Source organism: Pezoporus occidentalis, unplaced genomic scaffold, assembly GCF_034315485.1.
Source record: "Pezoporus occidentalis ecotype Australia unplaced genomic scaffold, CSIRO_AGI_Poc_V1 ctg19, whole genome shotgun sequence".
Classification (NCBI taxonomy): Eukaryota; Metazoa; Chordata; class Aves; order Psittaciformes; family Psittacidae; genus Pezoporus; species Pezoporus occidentalis.
The window spans coordinates 9,371,559-9,393,018 of NW_026913748.1; the positions used below are offsets into that span (position 1 = coordinate 9,371,559).

Genomic DNA, 21,460 nt, shown 5'->3' on the forward strand with positions numbered 1-21,460 from the left:
CTGGTAACGGTTCATTACTTCGTTCAGTCACCCCAAAGCAGCTTTCAGTGTAACATTTACTGAAAGTTCAGAAAGGAGACTCCTGTCAGCGAAGTGTGAAAGGTTTGTAGGCTGGCCAGCCACTTAAGGTTTTCAGAGTAATACCTCCATGAAGAAACAAGTTTTGCTGCCTATCAGTGTCAGAGGGCAGTCAAAGAGGAGCTTTATGGACTTCAATGGACTTTGCTATTGCAAACTCTCCCCTTGCTGAACATGTGCACACTAGGAGATGTCAGCTTTTTGCAAAGCCATCGCTGTAAATGAGAATTTTCTGGAAGACCTTCAACAAATATTCCAAAATAATGTCTTGAGCTCAATTTTTATTCAGCAAAATTCTGTAGCATTTTCATCTAAAAAGTGCTAACTTTTTTTTTCCCCACCAAATATTTATTGGTGTTTTTTGTTCCCTATTCACACAGAAGAAAGTGGAAACATCTGGAGTATAGACCCTAAGTTTTAAGAAGTCTGGATTCTTACCCCCCACTGATTCCGTGTTTCACTCTCACAGCAGGAGAAGCATGCAGATGTGCAAGTGTGCAAATTGCTGATGTGTAGACTCATCTGGTTACTGGCAGTTGCAGACCTTGTGCATACAAGCCTTAAAGACACAGACATTTTTTATAGAACGGGCCATGTTATAACAGTGAAGTTCCTTACATAGGTGGTGTTTTCATCTTTGTCTTACATAATTAAATTTGAAACAAGATGCTTTTTATCATGGTAAAAATGTTTGATTCTTACAGAGTTCCATTTGGTAGTTAGTATTTGCACCAAAATCTGGAGTTTGATCCTTTGATTTTCAGAGAATGGACTTTTGGTTCCAAATACTCTCTAGCATTAGATACTGCTCAAGACATGAACAAATATCTACCACCTCTGTCCTTCATAAACCATGCTTTGCATATCCTCTATGTTTCCTCATATCCCATATGTTTTCTCATTCTTGAAGTGAGATCCAGGCTTCTGATTCCTGCATCTTTTAAGTGAGTTTGGCTTTGGAAGCATAAACTGAAATACCATATTCCTTTCTTCACTCCCTTTGTAGGCTGCTTGGCTGCTGAAAGCTGTCACCTGCATAGACCTTACCAGTCTTTCAGGTGATGATACTCCTTCGAGTATTCACAGACTGTGTTTTAAAGCAAAGCATCCCATCAGAGAGGATCTGCTGAAAGCCTTGGACATGCATGATAAAGGTATGGTACTTTTTATTGTGTGTATTTTGTAGAGAAAATGTCTACATTTCCTCATTGTTCAATTTTCAGAAAGTGGTAAAAATGACTCTTCTTCCTGTAATGAAAGGAGTTATGATAGGGAGCCCTGCAGAAATAATTGTCCTGAGAGAGCAAATTAGGTTCTATATGATCTTATTCAAAGCAGCTGTCTTAAGTTCTAACTGCTAAATATGTATTCCTTTGAGTTAATATAAGACTATAAGGAGAAAAAAATCCATTCTCTGTTTGGCAACCAAAGTGGAGAATGGACTTAGGGCAACTCTAAGTTATGATAGCTAATGAGCAAATTTGATGTGGAAGCTGCAAGTGTGTAACCTCAGTGTATGTCTTTTAATAACAGTGCACTGAGGTGAAACTGAGTATACTGTTAATCTGCTGATGTCATTAGTAAAATGGTGAAGGGGAGAGTGTTCATGGGAGTCCTCTGGATTTCATGCTTAGCTGCTGTTTCTGTAACTACTGAGCCTGCCACTTTGCCTGTCAAAAAGATGCATTCCACAGTCCTAAGCATCTTGTTTTTCCTTCAGAATACTTTATCTGCTTTTTTCAGTAGTTAAGATAGGAGACATCTTTGCAGTCTGGTCTATAAGGAAATAATCCTGTAATGGTGGTTGTGTGCATGTCACATATACACATATGTACACACACAGGATTCCCAGAGTTGAAGTCAACCGAGTTGAAGGGGTAGAAGACAGCCCTAAAGAACTAGTGGTAAAACTTTAATTGTCATTACTCAAGGAGGCTCCATCTGAAATCCCAGTGTTGTACACAAGGCTGACCACAGTAAAATTTTGGAGCTAATTGAGACTGTCAATATAACTATCAATAAAATCTCTTTACAGCTGAGCACTGTTTCTGAATTTTTCCACATGTAATCACTGATGTATCAGTGAATACCATTTGACTTTGGTCTTATGATGATCTAACAAAAAGAAAATCCCAGCGACATTTGGGGCATGCTTTTACTGTTGGTATATTTCAGTTTTATATGGACATTGGCCCACTGATTGAAGACATATGATGTGGAACCAAAATGAAATCAGGCCTCTGGTTTTAAGCCATAGACATAAAATACCAAAGATTAGTCTTACTTGAAAACTTTGATTTATGGACTCTTCAGACAGGTGAAGTATTAAAAATCAGGTCAATTATCTGAGACTTTGAGAGAACAGTGTTTTAACTAGAAATGCAGTAGAACTTCATTAACATAAAGACTGCTCAGTTGCTGCTGGGCTTAGTCTGGCTCAACAAGGACAGAGCTTGGCAGTGTGGTTTCTCTTGCAGTAATTTTCTGACTAAGCATGTCTTAACTGTACGTGTTGGCATTAAAAAGTGAATCTATCTATAAAAATCTTGGCATTTTAACTCCTGCTAATGCAAACTTGCTTCTAGGGTCAGATGAGTGAACATGAGGGCGGTAACAATATGGAGAATTACCTGAGCAGTTTGAGCAATATAACAGACATCTCCAGTGTAGGTCCTTAAGATCTGTGTGAGAATGCAGAAGTGGGAGGTGAGAGCAATGCACACATGCTCATAATGTGATTGCACTTGAGAACGTGGAAATCTAGATAGAAAAAGTGAACTGTAGCTTTTGCAGGTATTACTGTCGGAGCAGTTTGTGTATATCCTGCAAGAGTCACCGATGCTGTTAATGCCCTAAAGGTTGCTGGCTGTAACATACCAGTAGCTTCAGGTAAGCTTTATTCAAAAATATCCTGTTAAATATATTGATGCTATAAAATAGGTAGAAAGATCTAGCAATTTGGACTTGCTTTTGTTTCAGAGTATAAGGTAGAAAGGTGGCAGGTGGAAGGAAGGGAATGGAGGGGAGAATTGCTTCTGGTATAATCTTTTGTTTTCCTTCAAGCTTATCAGGAATGCCAAATCCATTTTGCTGGAAGCTCTTCAAAGAGGTCCTTAAGATATATCACTATTTTCCTCATCCAAATAGAAAAAATTGAGATAGTGTGTGGGACAAAGTAACAGTAGACACTAAGTCCATAACAACAATAATAATAATAATAATAATGATGCAGTATGAGCTTTAGGAGTTCTAATACACTTTCCCCCCTACCCCCCATCAGTTGTTTGTCTTTTAAGTGTAATCCTGTGTCATGGTTTAACCCCAGCTGGCAACTAAGCACCACACAGCTGCTTGCTCACTTCCCCTCCCCAGCTCTTCTCCACTCACCACACGAGAGACAAGTCTTGAATCTACAATAAGCAAAAAATAGAATCAAAGAATTATGCAGGTTGGAAGAGAGCTCTGGATGTCATCTGGTCCAACCTCCTGTTCAAAGCAAGAGCTAACTTTGAAGTTAGATCTGGTGTTTAATGCGAAGATCCATGTGTGTTTTTTTTTGTTGTTGTTTCATTGTTATGTAGAGGAAAAAAATGTACTAAATGCATTTATATGTCAGAGACAAAGAGGATCTTGAAAAAGCCATTATTTTTTCCATTTACAAAGTTACCTTTGGGTTTTCTACTTAAACATCATAAACATAATCTGAAGTAGACCTCATTGAAAGCAATTTTTGCTATCTTTTAGCTGTTAAACATATTACTAGGATTTAGCTTGAAATACTACTTAAAATAATTGGAAAGAATTAAAAATGTATGTATTGCTTCATCTGTGAGCTCACTCCTTGTTTGCTCAATTCTGCTGGAAGCAACAGATATCGTGCTTTCTTATGTAGTCTGCTTTGGAAAATATTAAGGCATGTGAAAGAGACCTTTTTGCAAGGTGCACTTAGTATCTTGCTGGACATTGGCTCTTGAGGAAAGAGCTAATGTTTCTTGTGGATGAAGAGAGGGTAGGATGAGATGTCTTTAGATTGTTTGGATTATGTTATGGATAAAAAAATAAAACAACTTTCAAACTCTTTGGTGTATTAGAGGTATATGCAATTTTATGGTCAATTTATAAAACATTTTCTTTCCTCTACCTGCATTCCCATTCTTGCTAGTGGCTGCTGGGTTTCCATCTGGACAAACTCTTCTAGAAGTCAAACTGGCTGAAATAAAGCTGGCTGTGCAGTATGGTGCTAGAGAGATTGACATTGTCATTAGCAGGGCTCTGGTGCTGACTGGCCAGTGGGAAGGTAAGTATCCACCCTTTGGCAAGGAACTTAAACCTCTGTATCTGCGCGTGCAAGCTCTGTCTTTATCTCTTCCTCAAGTCTCCATATTGGTCTTTGAAATTTTGTCCCTCCCCTAAAAGTAATTGATAATCTGGGGCACTGAACTAAATAAAAGGTATTTAATTTATGAAGAATGATTGCATTATTTTAAAAAATGCTGTTACAAGCGCTGTCAGGCTGGGCATGCAGAATTACTTTGTGTTTTGAAAATTCACAGGTATTCCTTCTATGTCTTTAGAGGATTTTGTTTGCAGAATTAAAAAAAAAATAGCAAATGAAACGGAAGTGAATGTCTAATTATTTGAACAGTTTTGTTAAAACTCCCAAGGGACGCCTAATGTAGATGATAGCTCGTTAAATATACAAATTCTTGACAAAAATATGTATTTTACTTATTTTTCGTGAAAGTTGAGGGTACAAATTGACTGCTCATATTATTATTGATGTTCTTGGGTCTGTAGACTACTACTAATTAGTAAGAACAATAATGCTGAAGATGGTTTTTGCTCTAATTGCCTCCTTAATGTAGTGTGAATGGTTTGCCTGAAGTGCTGACAATGCTACTGTAAGTAATCTCAATGTGAAGGTAAACACATCATTGTCTTGGAATGAATTTTCCATTTAGTTGTATAATGCAGTGCTTAATGGTCTGTTTGCCTGGAAGATTTCATAAAGGATCCCTGGGACCTGAGTTTGGTTAAGGAAATAAAATTATCACGGTAGCAGATCATATTATCTGATTTTGGTCTTCCTTCAATTAGCAGTTAGAACTGAACCAAAAGGCCCTCATGTTTCTGCATCTGTGTCTTCAGGACTGATATTCTAGTTTCCATTTCCACACCTTGACCTCTTTTGTAGTACTTACCAACTCCACCCTTTTGCTCTTAAATATATGCAGCTTTACAAAAATTTGACTTCTTGACATTGTTGCAGGCATTTGTTTCATTCAGCGTGGCTGTTTTATATTCAGGGACGGCCTCAGAAATTGCTGTAAAGTGGAGACTGGGTGATTGAGTGGTTTTAAATAAGACAGAATGTTGGTTCTGTACCAGCTGGCAGCAATACTGTATGTACACCTTCCTACAGTATATCTTCGTTAGCGTTTACACACTGTAGTCTACAAACCAGCTCCCCCCTCCAGGAGCTGTGCTCTGCTGGGTAGATGTATTGATCTTGGATACAAAGTCAGCAGAATCAGTGATCTGTCACTAAGACTGAAAAAAGACCACTGCAGTGGACATGAGCGGCAACTTGCAATTGTTGCAATTTCTGGTGATAACTGTGGTTGCCATGCTTTAGACTTCATGGCACAAACCACTTTTAAGTGGAAGTTGCATGGAGCAGGGATCAGAAAGTTAGTGCATGTAAGCAATTGCAAATGCAGGCTTGAGGTTTTATTGCCCTGGATTACATGAAGGTGAACTCAGAGGTGAAATACAAGGCTAGATTCAGAGTGGAAGCTTGTATCAGTGACTGAAATGGACATACATTTTTAGGTTTTTCTATATGGGAAATGAATTGGGTTTTGTGATCACAATTTACAGGGGAGGAGTACACAGACATAGCAATGATGGATGTAGTATAAAGCTGTCAGTTTACCAGTTAAATAAATTAAGCATGACTTTTGATTTGGAATGCATGGTCTTTTACCCAGAGCTTAAGTCATGACAAGGTTGAAAGCTGTCATTTTCTTAGCAATGGTTAGTTTATATATTTATTTTTTTTTTACTGAGAGCAGAATTGAAATTATTTCCGAATGTTTTCTGACAGTTTAGTCATGAATGTGAATTTGTGTTGGGCACATATTTACATGGTCTTGAAAACAGTCTACCTCAGGAGCAGAATGTACAAGCCATGATGCTACAGGGTGAGAAATTATATTTAACCTGCCCATCCAAAAAAAATTACTTCAGGAGGTGATCTGAACATTTTCGTAAAAATCTAGTACTCTGAATTCCTGCTTAGCTTTCAATAAATGTGTGCTAGCTGTATGAACACGCAGGTTTCCATATCTATCTAATGATTAAATATGATACACAAGAATGTTTAAGGAAGCTAGAAGAAGGGATGAAGAAATCCCTATATTACATAAAACTGAAAATTCTAGTACAGTAACTGTGCCTGTGCTTAAGGTACTTCATCAACTAGAGCTGCCTTGCAGTTATGACAGAACCTCTGCTCATGCTTATATCACTATGTCTGTCGTTATTTTCTCCTGTTGCCTGTCTTCACCATATCAGGAGTTATTGACAAAAATATGTATGTGGTGCAGTGCTTTATCTTACCATTCATATATTTTTAGCTTTTCTTCTAGCCTGTGCAATAATTGGGGTCACCATGATATAATAGCTTTGCTTTGTGATTTGTTTCAAAGGCTTGTTCGGGTATTAAATATTTTAGTGTCTATCCAATTATGTCAAGTTAGTTTAAAGCAGTCCTTAAATATTGTTGGAGCTCTTTATGACACTCAGGATAGGTTTTCTAGATCTTTATAAAGTAATTGTTAAGATCTTTTTAAAAGTGCAGAACATGAAAGCAGCTTTATTGGACAGCTAAATTACGCTGGAAAATAACATTAAATGGTATATAAGTTAGTGAACTTATATATCTTTTACAACCTATTCACTTTTAAAGCAATACTACTTTACAACAGTTTACTCAACCATTGTCTTGTATCACTTGATGAAGTATGGATTAAGCTTAAAAATCAAAATTTAGATACTGTCTTTAGGCAGAGAATGTGGATATTGTCTTAAGGCACAGAGTGTGGACTCTGTATGAAAAAAAAGATGAGCACAGGTGAATTTGACAAACAAACTGGATTTATTTATTTTTTTTCCTCTGTTCTTAATTAATATGTTGGCGTTGCTGTGCCTTCTGAAGCTGTCTGGGGTGCTGTAATATGACTTCTATTTCTGTAGCTTTTAGTGAACACCTGGACATACTGCACTGTCAGCAGCTTCAGAGATGTTGCTAACCCATCACTTGCTCTGTGTCAGTTGAATTTTCCTACAAAATAAGGGAAGTATGCCAGTATATTGTAAGATGTTTGAACACGGCTGCATCAATGAAATACAGTAGATATAACCTCATTATGAAAGCTGCCTTTCAGTTCTGTTAGTAATTATTTGAATGGGAGTGAGAGGCTTTGTTCAGGGTTTAGGGGCCCCTTTTGTGCTACATACTTTATGAACAGCACAGAGAAAATACACTCCCCACTCCGGAGACTTAGAAAAGACTCCACATGTTGTTCAGAAATACTATAGCTAGATTTACTATTTTCTAGGTGTGCAAGCTGATGTGGGATCTTGAAGTCTAGTTGCACAGTTTCTGTCTTATATTGTCAGAAGCAGCTCAGATTCTTGAAGTCAAGCTCTGTTCTCAGTTTAATGGGAATCACTGGAGCCTGGAGTTGCACATATGTGACTGAGAGTGGAACTGAAGGAGTCGTGTTGTGCTGATAGCCTTGTGCTTGTCATTTTGTTAACAAACCTGCCATTAACATGCAAGACAGAAGGGACTCCAGCTCATTTTCCAGTTTCCCGTCATGATTACCTTGAGCTTTTGGTCTAACAGAAATTGAAACATCTTCCCTCCTTGTCTCAGTTTCTTACCCTTAACATCAGTCAATGTGACTGACTAGATAAAAACAGCAAATAAGAGGCATTAGAAAAAAAAAGGTGTTTTTATCGCTCCATTTTTGGAGAAGAGCTGTTTCATAAAACTTTTAGCTGTGGGTTTTTTTTCCTCTTAATATTTTAATTTCCTTTGTAGGAGATATGGATAATTTCTTTTATATTGTAATTCTTAGGGCAAATGTATTAGACCAATGCAAAAGACCATCTAGACAATTTAGGGCAGGTTATAGCCAGCAGTAATTGTCAGGGATGTTTGCTTGAGAAGTGTTCAGAGGGAGGAACATTTTCTTTGGTGTATTTAATAGCTGCTAAAATCAGTATAATATAATAGTTACACTTTTAGGAAAACCACAAAAAGGACACTTTCCAACAGATATTTTATGACAGTGAAATTAAAATTACAACTATGAAAGTATTTCTTTTTTCCTATAAAATCTGAATTTTTCTGATTTCTATAAATGCATCCAGTAAAAACAGATCTAAGGTTCTTATGTCACATCAATTTTAATGGGCAAGTCAGTGGAGCTAGTACAGACTACATCAGTGAGCATCCTGGCTCCAAATATGTTCTCTAAGGGTTTGCTTGCTTTGGGGTTTGTGTTTCCTTTAAGGGTTTGTGGTTTTTTTTTTTTACTCCAGCTTAAGACTTAGACTTCTTTTAGAATAGATCATTTTGGTGCTGTGTTCGAGATGTTCTTGCTTTGAGAGCTCTCAGTTTTCTTTTCCTTGTCATTATCAGTCAGGAGCAGAGAGTCTCTTGCAACCTCTTCATGGTGGCCTCAGCTCACAGCAGGTTTTTCTTTGACAGAGGTTTTTCCCAAAGTCTTTGTGCCACTACTGCTAACCTGAGAAGCTCTGTGTCAGTTACTGGTGTTCTGCACAGGTCACAGATATTCCCAGAACTGCAGCATCCAGCTCTGCTCCTGTTCAGCTTGACAGAACTGAATAGTTAAGCGATGGACTTTTTGGCAGCACAAACTGTCTGAGAACCAGCCCAGGACCCCTTGAAACACTGAGTGCATTTTCAAGTGTGATTAACTTCACCCATCCTTTCGATGCCAGGAAGTTTCAGGATAATCAAGTTGTTTGTGCCTTCATTTAATTCTGACTGGGTACAGAAACTTCTTTTTTATTTTTGAAAGGAGTAGGAGTTTTTGCACTTGCTGTGTAGCAAAGGAGTTCCTGCTTGCCCTGGGACTGGCGTGTTCTGTACCAGAGTTAGTTGCATTTCTATTTGTGCTTTTATGGTAAGGTTGAGAATGTCCTATGAATGCCAGCTGTTTTCTGTAATAACTGGTCTCTAAATAAAGAGCAGTATTTACTACCTACCCAGCTGCCCCATTAAAGAATGCCCACTTTTCCACCACCTCAGCTAAACTGATAGGCACAGATGACTGAAGATCCTGTGTTGTTCTTGTTTGTGGGTTGATCCATGCTGTCAGATAGTGAGACAGTTCAAATGCTCTTGGCACTAATTGCATATAAAATAACCTTCCAACAACAGAGAGGGTGTGTAGCTGTGGTACTAACTCCAGTGAACAGCAGCTATAAGGATACAATTTCTTTTCATGGAATCCAACCTAAATGTACATTTTGTTGATTTTATTTTGACATTTTTGGTGGTGTATCTTAAAGGTATAAAAAACTCGTGTCTTTTCTTCTTGTTACTGAAACAAGAGTAAGATGAAGGCTGCTTCTCTGGGTTTCCAAAAGCTTTGGGAAAGAGTAGCTCCACAAAAAGAAACTGCATTTGGATCTAACATGAGCAGTGTTATCAAATGCACAAGAAAATAGCACAAGTTCTTTGTATTTTTATTTTTTTTTGAGTCTCGATTTGATGTAGGTTTCTAGAGTATTATCAATTGATCAATAAAACATGTTAGACTGCATGCTAGTACTGATTAATTCACACCTTTGGTACACAAGAAGAACCAAGGTGAAGCCTGGTGTCTCTAAAGGGACTTGCTAAGTGCATTAGCCAGCTGTCTACTAATGTGTGTAGTACCTCTCGGCAGATCACCCCAGTGATCCCAGCCCCGGCTGCCTGGTGTGCTGATGGATATGCCGCAGTAGGATGCAGCAGCACCGTGGATGCAGGGGAGGTCCAGCACCTGGCAAACCCTACTGTGTGTTTCCAGGTCTTGCTTCAGGACTGAGGGGAAAATATGAAGACTTCAGTCTTCATAGCCATATCCAAGACCTTTTTAGCAAGAAGGATTTGTTCAAAGCTGTATTTAGCATTCCGTAACAGAACTTTCTGGCTGTATGTTTGAAGATTGAGTAAAATGTGTGAAAAGGACTCTCTTGCAAAGGATCCAGCTTGCTTATTTTGCATCTTTTTTTTTTCCTTAATTCAAATTCCAGAAATGGTTGCTGTACACTGTAAGAGCTGCTTTTCTCTCCCTATGGCTGAATTTTACCAGAAAGGGTGAGAGGGATTCCCTGTGCTCCTTCAGTTGTGTTACCTGACCAGGTCCACAAGTTGTAGCTTTTTTAAAGTCAATTATATCCATTTTATTCCAAGTCTGTGAAAGTATAAAACTTAGAAAGTTAAGCATGCCTTTGGGCATGACACTTCATAAATTCTAAAACAGGAGTTTGGGAGGAGGGAGTTCTCCCCTGGACAATGTCCAACAGCAGCCAAATGCTGGTCTGTCCTCCCTGTCCCTGCTTCTCCCTGTCTGCAGCTGTGTTGCATGAGTACAGATGGGATGTGTGCTGGTTTGTGTCAGGGACACGATGGCGGCGTGGAGATGAGAGCTAAGGAGAACTGAAGGTCAGAAGATAGGCTGATTGCAAGAGGCCCTGCAAAGGCAGTGGGGCTGTCTGTGGGGAGGGAAGGCAACTCCAGGGCAGGGTTTGCTTTTTGTTTTCCAGCTGGTGCCATGATACAGAGATAATGGTCTGCTTTATCTCCAATCTAAAAGGCTTTATGTAAGTCAACCTATTGTCTGTGTCAGTGCAAGTGATAGTGCTTGTGTGTACAAAGCGGCTCATGACAAATCTTCCTGAACTCCAGCTGGCTTCTCAGCAAGTGTGGGGCATCAGAAGTGAGGGGCCTTGGAACTGTAGCTCCACAGCATGCTAGACAGATGTTGTCCTCCTAGCCCTCCTGCTGCAGTGCTTCCTTTGCCCTTGCTGGGGCCATCTGACGTCACAACACAGGATGGTCCAAGTCCTCATTAACCTTGTGGGTAATGCAACTGCTTGAGGTGGTTTGTAAACACAGATCCATGCAGATTTGCAGATTCTTGAGGTGTGATCCCAGGCCTCAGTCTCTCTTCACCAGGGATATTAGCAGGCCACACTGATTGTTTTTTTCAGGAAGTTTTTATTTTCAAAAACCTTAAAAAGTGGGATTCAGATGCCTAAACACAGGCATCAAGCTCCATCATCAGAGTTCATGAGATGGTCCTATGGTACCAGGTGGAAAATTAGGAAACCGAATGGAGATGTGGAGCCTCCAGGAGTGGCAGGGGGAAGCCAAGGGGAATATGTTGTGGCATTTTACATGGCTGTAATGTTTGTAATTAGACAACTTGGTCAAACCTTTGGGGTCTTTTAGGCTGAGCCCTTTGGCAAATGTGGCTAAAGGAGTGTGATGACATGGTGTGGACAGGAAAACACAGCTGTCCCCGAGTACTAATTCAATGTACTAACATTTATTGCTGAAAAAGCTATTCTAAAATCAATCCTGACTATCACAGCATTTTTTACTCCTGATGTATTCATGAGTGTTTGGCATACTGTGCACATTCTTAGTTTTGAGAGAACTGACATTAATAGCTATTAAGTTAAGTCTGAAACTTGTGGCATTGTTAATTACCTCCAGTCATGTAATTTATTGAACTTACAAAACTTAAGTTCTTGAGTGCTATGACTAATTATAAGATTGGAAATTAATCCAGAAGTGGAAATTACAGCCATACTTGAAAATGTCTCTCAGGCAACTTTGATCATTTCCACACGCTTTTATCCACAGGTCTCTACGAGGAGATCCGTCAGTGCCGTGAAGCCTGTGGAGAAGCTCGTATGAAAACAATCTTATCAACGGGTGAACTGGGGTCTCTTGCTAATGTCTACAAAGCCAGTATGATAGCTATGATGGCAGGTAAATATATGATGTTTTCTTTTTAAGCTAAGAATGTCTTTGCTATATTATTTATGAAGCTTAAAAAATTCTAGGTGTGAAAGTTTAGTTTTGCCCAAAGTAGAAAAAAAAACTATTATGCAGCAATTGCTGAAGTTGCAGGTATAGTAATGAAGTCTTTTTCTTTTTTTTTTGTATAACCTACAAAAACTGCATCAAATGCTAAATAACACCTAGAACGGCGACAAAATTTGTGGAATGAGTAATATTTGTTGTAAAATGTCTGATCCTTGGTATATTTAATAAGGACACATATATTTGGGGCAGATACATGTATTATCTAAGCAACAGTGGTGAGCTACAGATGTGGCGTAGGTAGATACGTCATAAGCTTATTTTAAATGGAGAGGGAATTTTCCTGTGAAGATTCATGCTGACAGCTCTCTCTTCTGGTTTACAATCATTTCTGCTAACCACCCTTATTAGAGTGTGGTTTGAGAAACCAGCTGTACTGGAAATGCAGTAAGGGGGAGAACACCACATGCTCCATCAGGCACTTGGATGGGCTAGGATATAACTGGTTTTAACTGGAATGCTCAAAGTCAGTGGCACTCACTATCAACAATTAATTGGCACTTCAAAAGGTGTCCAGTCTTCCTGTCTTTGAAAACTCGGTTACATCTGACCCAATATTTAGAAGTCTGTCTGCCTGCCTTTATTCTGAACCTTTCAGCCAAGAAACACATTCCTATGAGCATGATGGAGTTTTTAGGGGCTATGTATTGCTTGTAGGAATTACTTTTTTGCATAGCTATTGCCACTGAATGTAGCAAAGCACCTACTTGAGCCCAGATTTACAACAATATAGTCTCTGCATCTTTGGGTCTGTGCTGGTACAATTTTCCCTTGTTTAACCAGGATTTTAGGGATGTGTGTTAATGCAAAACTGGGAATTGGTTGATATGGCTACATTCTTTCGGCTCTCTTCTAGGCACCTGCTTCTTCCACTGTGTTTGAAACAGGACTCTTCAAGTGTATTAATAGAAAGAAATGTAAAGATATACTAGAAACACTTGGGTTAGTCTGTCTTCTAAACGTACCCTAATTTTCATGTTGATTCTTTTTTTCCTACTATAAACTCTTCATCCCTGATTTTTTTTCTTATTTTAGAGCAAGAAAATATAATCTAGTGTCTTGTCAGTATTTAAATAAATATTCAACTTGCTACTGACCTCATTGTCTCCTTACACACCACTGTGCTTACTTCAAATGAAAGGGTAAGCATTTCAGGCATTTACATGATCAGCTACAATGTCAATTGGTATCATTAGATACAGAGGATCAGTATTATGCCAGTAAATATTGCTTTTAATTAGAAGAGGTAGAAGAAATACACATTTGCTGTAACTTAAACTGATGTAGTAATCATAACGATCAGTTATTATTAACATGCAGTAGTGAAAAACTCAGGTTGTAAAGCATTTTAACGTTTTCAGATTCTTTGCTGGTGTAGTTTTTTTGAAATACAGCAGATGGCTCTATTGTTAATGATTTTCCTTGCATAGTTATTCGTTTTGCAAGATACTTATCCATCTGAATATATGCAGTAATTTCTTTATTTCAGTGTCTTGCTTTTTCTTTGTGGGTAGGTATAAAAATAAGAGTTTGTTGGTGCCCTACATACATGTATTGAGGGCCAGATTTTCAGACTAACTTGTCAGAACTGCTGAGAACTTCAAATTCCAGTTGAATTTTGTTTGATTTTTTATATTTGTAGCATCTTGGGGAGGAAGTAATTTGTCGCAGTACTTTTAAATTGTAGCTTTAGTATCTATATATTTTTTCAACTGGAGCTATGACTTTGAAGAAAGGAAGAAAGAAAGAAAGACAAAAAAACAGATGATTTTATGGATATGGCAGGCCCTGGCAACTTTTATCTGAAGATAAAAAAGTAACAACTCTGATAAACCTGACCCTAGCAATTGGTTTTATATGCAGAAGTTAGTTACACAATATAATGGATTCAACTGCAAAACTGGCTTTAGAATTTTTTGCTGTCTCTGGCCAATTGTGCCTGTCCTTTACACCAAGATTTGCTGTTCCTTCAGCTGGGCTGTTAGAAATGCTCATCATGCTGTGTTGTAAACTGAGTTTTCAAAGCAATGTAGTTGAAAATTACTTTAGAAAAGGGTTAATTAGTTTGCTGTTTGCTTGTTGTGATTGGTTGGTAATGTGTTGTTTTGTTTTTTTTTAAATGGTCACAGCCTCAATAATCTGTTTTACAGTCTTGCCTTGCGTGCGATTGTGCCAGTGCAACTGAAGGCATGGTGTGCAGTCCTTCAGCTGTTTTAACTTCACTATGCATAATGTAAGCCTATTATATAGGGAGCACAAAATCCTTACAGATGTTTATGTTGCCCTTGCTGAACATGCACACATTCACCTAGTTTCTGGAGCACAAAGCCACAGATGTATCGCAACATGTATATAAAATGTATGTATTTCCTGTACGTCTTATTTGTAAGACTCAGAAGACTGAGAGAGTAACACAGCGCTGATTTATCAGTAGCTCTAGAGCTTGCCTGGGACGTCTGGGACTTGGTCTCTGACTTGGTCTCTCTGACTCAAGTTCTTCCAGACAGAGGTCAGTTTTACAGTGTATTTGCTGTTAAGGATCTCAGTCCCTCCCAATAAAGTTGCTCTGCTTTGCACAAAGCAACTGAACAGGGAATACAATCCAGATGTCTCCTCTCCCAAATAACTTGCCAAAATTTGTATAGTCTTCCTTGTGCTGTCTTGAGGAATTATTGGTATGCGGTGGGACCCACAGCACATTTCATTTAGTCTGATTCAGGTAGCAGGTAGGGGTTCAGCCTCTGGACATGAGGCCAGCTGCACAGATCACTGATTTGAAAAGGGATGGTAAAAGGTCAGAAAATGTGCACCTCTGCACTGGCTGGGATTTAAAAAGAACATTAAGGACCATGCTCAGGCTGGGGTGGTGTGCCCATGCGCTTGTATTCAGAGCAGATTGCACACGCTGCTTCTGTAGGCAAACAGCTGTACTCTGAGTCATAGCCCTTACAGGACTCAGCAGAAGCCATTCACTGTACATCAGCGAGTGAGGCTGAGCCCAGTCAGATGTGCAGATCCCACCAGTGCTCTGGAGGTAGAAGCCAGCTGTAGAAATGGTGCTTTGCACAACATGCCTGAGTACAATACATTAATGCTTGTGCCTGCAAGAAAGTGTTGCTTCAAAGGAAGGTATGAGAGTAGTTTACCTCTATGTGAAGCAGTGGCTTTTGGTTACTCCTGTAAATGAAATTTATCTCCAAAGTAACATGATGACTTTTTCTTCCTTGTCTGGCACAGTACTGTAAGGAGAAAGACATCAGAATGAGAGCAGGCACACAGTTCCCTTAATTTCTCTTAACCATACCTTGACTGACATATGATAAATTTCTTCTGGAATATTTAAGAACCTATTTCTGAGTGAAAGAGGCTGACAGCCCTCTAAGGACAGTGACTCATCTTGCAAGAGTAATTCTTGCAGTGCTAAGGAGGACATAATGCCAGGTAGGATTGCACATCAGTGGCTCTGTGTCACTGCCAAAGGTGCACACTCTTTTCAGAAGGCTGATCAAAAGAAAATCTCAGTATTGAATCAGGGGGATTTTGGTCATTGGTTTATAATGTCCACTGCCATTTCTTGAGCTTTTTGAAATCTTGATGGTGGTTTATGAGCTTCTCAAGGGAAATGGCAACTTTGACTCTACCCAACAGCTTCCAGACAAGGAGCAGAGCAAGCTAATCAATGGTTTTCACTGTCTGGTGTATACTTGTGTGTGCCACATCAACTCTGTATCTTTGTAGCCTCTTGGAGTAAACAGTCCTAAGGAACACAAATGTGAGTGCTTGACATCACCATACCAGTGGTAACTATTCTGTTTCTTTGTTGCAGTGTCTTAAAAAAAAAAACCCAAGCAGGTCTTGTGCACAGTTCTCTTGGGAGAGGTAAAACTTTTTTAACTTCTATTTTCTGACACAAACATCAGAAACCACCAGGGAAGCCAGGCAAGCAAGAGAAGTACGATGAGCTTGCAGTGGGAAAGGAGCGTTTCAGTAAGGATGTGGATGACTTAATTGCATATCACAGTCATATATAAGGTTTTTATTTTGGAAAATCATATTTTAACCATATTACCTAATTACAAAATCTTTATTGTCCTGTGTAACAATTCATATTAATTAGGATATGTAGACTTTGAGAGAGGTGGAAGAAGTGATTATGTAAATGTACTTTGCTTTAAAAGTGAAAACTTAATCTGAGTAATTCTGACTGTGAAAGCTGCTCTTGATGGTACAGCTCCTTTTACATCAGGCTTTGAAAAGCTAAGGGGAACAGAGTGACACATAAAAGGTATTTGCTTTCATTATATATATATTGAAACAAGTACCTGTGGAAAGATCATGAAGGAGTGATGCATGTTCTTCTGCAGCTCTACTAAATCTATGGGTTTAGGACAATTTTTTTTCATAGGTCATTAAGCAGTTAGTCAAATAAATTGTAAGCTGTACTGACTAATGTAAAAATTGAACTCAGAAAGGGCATGAATTAGTGCTAAACCAAACTAACTTGTAAAGTCTCTAGCACAAAAAGCCCTGCAAAAAGTTGCAGGAGATGGCTGAGGCAATAAGGTCTCTGATGCTGGTAGTCTAGAAGAAGAAAACTAAACCACATTAAATGTGTGAGCAGAAACTTTTTTAGATGTTTGATACTGTTCATTCCAAAGTGAACAGAAATAATATAGCCAAATAGTTAAGAAAAGCCGTATCTTGCAGTTCTCTAGAGAGCCTGCTATCAGGTATTCCAGGCTTCATCCCTCTTTACAGAAGTGGTTCCAGTTAATACACACTTATCATTTTCATAGCAAAACTTACCAAAACTTAAAGTTGCAAATGGGCTGGCGTTGTGCTGGATTCAGAGAGACTGGCTGAAAGCTGTAGTATCCAGTCTTTGTCTCTTGAAGTAGAGAGCAGTGCTGCAAGTTTCCCCTAAAGAAAACTCGGGACATGGCAGTACTGCATGAAGAGGTTTCCTGGAATATTCCACTGCACAAAAGCCTATTCCTGAATTAAGAAAAGATATCACAGTTTAATGATTGTAAGAAGACAGAGTCCAAGAACTGTGGTTTGAAAATTTGCAAAGTAATGCCTGGCTATACCAAGCATTACCTCAGCTCTAAATAAGGTTTTTATACTGTACTTAACACTGGTGCAGATCCATTTTTAGTATGAATAATGGGAAGACAAATTCTAAGATACTGTAGCTGTTGTTTTGAGCACTGTCTTGTGAAGATTTGCTTCAAGCAGGACTAGGTGGTGTGGCTGTAAACATGCTAGACACCATTTGCAAGGGATGATTTCCCTGCTGCTGGATGTGAACTGCCATGATCCAAAACTTCTACTAAGCAAATGTTTCATGAAAAATGAAAGAGAAGAAAGGACTAGCAAAACCTAGCAAAATTTGATTGAAAAGCTAGGCATGCTTTGTGCAAATGTGACCAATGTAGGAAACAAGACTGCTGAATAAGTGATAGTACTTTGCACTTACATAGCACTTTGGATCTTCAAAGCACATACTGACATTAGCAGAGTAAGTCTTACAATTGGCCTGTAAAGTATGGAACAAAGATAATAATAGACAAGTCAAAAGTCAAGCTGAGATCAGTTTTGAGTTCCTGGCTTTAAATCCCACTCTCAATCCAAAAGTCGAGGGTCCCCTTAATGGCATGTGAGTTATATTATGTATTGATTTAAGTATGTGCTTACAACTTCAGATGTAATTTGATACTAATTCAGTCAATTAGTAGAGCCAGAGCATTTCCAAATGAAAGGCAAACCAAGGGAGGAGGCTTGGTAATACATATAAAACAAGATTTCAATTTGTGTCTTATTTTACATGTTTCAAATCCAACCGTGTTGAGTTTACAGGTAAAAGGTATACTTTACCCTGTGAAAGATCCGTCAGAAATCAGGGTGAACGTGTGGCTGTCATCTTTTAAAAGCAGACTGGGTCAAAATTGTCAGCTTCTTTCTACAGATGTGAACTGTTGCTGAGTGCTTTCTGGGGTGACAGATGCTATTGAGCTCTAGTCTGAAGGTCCACTATAGGACTGGGGACAAACTAGTAAGTCTTACTCTTCTGAATATGTGGAAAGAGGATTTACTGCCTGACTAATGACCAAGGCTTTCTTGGTCAGAGCCTGGTGGATGTTTCCTCTTTCCTTCCAACCAAGCAGAAGTCAGCATGAATCCAAGGTGTGATGGGGCCTGCCTGCTCTTCCAGCTTGGCTGATCTGCACTCACTGGCAGGGGAAGGAGGATGTTACGGTTCAGTGTATTCTTGGATCTGACTGCTCGTCTTCAGAGAACAAAGCACAGTTCAGAGAGTTCTCCCACCTGCATTGTCAAATGGTAGAGAATAATCCCAATTTTTTTTGGCTGTGATCTTCTGGCAGTACAGATTAGATCAAGCGTGGGCATGATGAGCACATTTCTGAATTTCTGTCGGTTTACTGAGAGTGCATAAAAAGATGTTTATGTCAGCTCTCTTTCTGTCTGCATGCATGCAGACAATATCTCATTTGTCCAAAGATTTGCCCATTCCTTCAGAATTTTTAGATAAATTTGAACTTGCATAGTTTGTACTACTTCAGCACTTTGCATCATGCAGATGCAGTGTTGTGTCATTTTAGGAATGTAGCCTTGGTTATTGTCTTGAATATATAGAAGTGCTTGCAGTTGGTTGCTGTAAGAGGCTCATCAGGACAGTAATTAGTGCTATAGAATTATACTAGTAGGTGATAACTTTACTGTCTGCTGCAGCAGAAGTCCTTCATTCTGCATAGTCTGTGGTTGTTATGCATTTCAGAGCTCTGGTTAACATTAGTGAAAGCTTAGAGCAAGGAATAAGCACAAAGCACTGTAGAAAATCAAGATACAGAGCAGGTCAGAGTGACACAGTCTGTCTCAAAATTTTGAATGATATTACGGACTAAAAAGTTATTGAATTAAGAGTTACATCAAAAGATTGATGGTCTTAAATACAATCACTCTAAAAGAAGTCTCTGCAGGAACAAGTGACTTCATTTACTCTGCTACAGAATGGGGGGAAATAAAAAAGCTGGTGGTATAAAAATGCAGAAAGCTGAATGTTCAGTAAGGCAGAACAAGGCTGCTCCCTTAAATGATGTTATTGCCTACAAGCCTAACAGTGATACTGCAGCTAATCACTAGAAATAATGTAGGCATGATAGATAAGCTTGGAGTTGAAAAGTTCTAACAATGCAATCACAATATGCTCAGGTTTGAATTACTGATGAGAGTCCATACAAAGAGCCGTAACAGAAAAAAAAAAAAATGTTGGGCTTGAGTAAAGCAGACCTTGAAGGAATGCAAAATGAGACTTTAAAATCTGCCTGGAACTCAATAATGTATGTATAGGGAATCAGAAGTGAAGGAACAGAAAGTGGTTGAGAAACACTGCAGCAGGCTCTAATGAAAAGTCTGTTCAGTAGAGTCAAAAGAGCAACAGAACTCTGTATGGGTAAGTGGAGAAGAGAAGTAATAGTTAAGGGAAACAGAGATGTTGGGGAAAGAAAAGATACAAAGAGTCTGTGAAGGGAGAAGAGAGTGTATATGGTAAAGCCTTATTTGTTTGCAGTTTGTTAAGCTAGAAACCCAGACATGCATGCAATGCCCTGTTTGTTATGCATTTATTTATGTGCTTGCTGAACTGTGCACTAGCCTATACAGCCATATCTGTAGGGAGATAGTTATCTGGAGCTGTTCATGTTTGTCATACCAGGATGCCTGGCAACTCAATTTGCTAATTTTTTGAAAGGTCTAATCTATTACCGGTATTCTTCTGTAATCAGAAAATAGCGAGATACACTCTCTACTGAAGTCAGAGAAGAAATACCAGTGTAAAACAGAAGACATTTGTCAGCTCTGTATCTGTTTGATTTTGTGTTACCCACAACATCATTCGGCTTTCTCCCTCCACCATACTCATTTACAAATGGAAACAGTGCTATTTCCAAGCACTTCTCACCAGAAGAATATTAAGTCAGGAAGCCAGAAGATGGGTAGGATTGTTTGAGGTAGCAGAATGACTCCTAACTTATCATCACCTTTGACAATTCTGTTAAATTCTCTATTTTTCTGTATGTAAAATTAACATTGCGCATTTTATAGGACCTCTGTGAGATCTAGTAAATTAAGATATAAGTAGAAATATGTTCCTCTCATTAAAAGGCAAGTTTTTCATGTCTGTGTAGGAAGAATGAATACCCTTAGTCACGATTGAAATTGGGAAATGGAGCAAGAGGAAGTATGGAAATCTTCTGGTGGGAGCTGCTGACTCTGATTTACTAGTTCAACCAGCCCTGGGAGTTACAGTGGAGGTGGAAGCTGGCACAGCTTCTGGTACTCTGTGGTGATGGTGTTGTGCACTGCCTGATTGACCAGCACTGCCAGCAGCAGCAGGGAGGTCAATTCCCTTCAGCTGTTTTCATAGCACCCCACTAAATGTTCTTTTAAATGAAAGTGTTCTGCTGTGCCTCCCGTGTGCCTTGCTGCGCTTTGGTTATCCCCCTGCACTGAGCAAACTGGAAGGAGCTGTGTGTGACAACATGAAATCATAGATGAGAGGAGTCCCCAGAAATCCTAGGACTTGTCACTGGGTCTTAGAGAAGGGTTTGAACCCTAATCTGCATATTTCTGCTGTTTAACCTGTAAGAAAGTGGCTATTCTTTATGCTTCAATCTTTGAAACTGGCTGTGAAATAGTAGATTACAATGAGGCGGCATGTACTGACAGCATAACATACCATTGAGAGGGATTAACCTTCTATTAACAAACTATCCTAAATGCCTTAATAGCATTTTTCTTTTACTGATATTCAAGATCTTTACAAAGCATGTTAATTAAAGAATATCTAAATGGTATACTTTCAATTTATAACAAGTGATGCAGAGAGGTGAGAAAGCACCCCCTCCTTGCGTTAATTTTCCCCATGAATGAAACCTTGTTTCTATGTTAAATAATTTGTTAGAATTTGAGTTAAAACTTCTGAAGTTTCATATCACCTCAGGCTCAGGAATCGTTGCACAGTGAATAGTTCTAGTCAAACATGCCATCAAAATAACACAGCTTCCTAGCAAAAAACTTTGCTTCTGTGAAGCTCTGGTATGGAAGGTAATGGTTTGAGAAAATGCAATTTTAAAACATGGAAATATTATGTAAAATCAATAG

At 38.8% G+C, this 21,460-nt stretch overlaps 1 protein-coding gene across 2 annotated transcripts in view; it reads left to right on the forward strand.

The window, feature by feature from the left end:
* The window catches only part of DERA (deoxyribose-phosphate aldolase), a 52,401-nt gene that overhangs the window by 12,012 nt on the left and 18,929 nt on the right, over positions 1 to 21,460 (forward strand). For both annotated transcript variants that reach the window (XM_062616724.1, XM_062616723.1), the window contains 4 exons: positions 1,085 to 1,232; positions 2,872 to 2,967; positions 4,241 to 4,375; positions 12,035 to 12,163. In XM_062616724.1, coding sequence (XP_062472708.1) covers positions 1,085 to 1,232; positions 2,872 to 2,967; positions 4,241 to 4,375; positions 12,035 to 12,163 — 508 coding nt within the window. The remainder of the gene's footprint in view (positions 1 to 1,084; positions 1,233 to 2,871; positions 2,968 to 4,240; positions 4,376 to 12,034; positions 12,164 to 21,460) is intronic.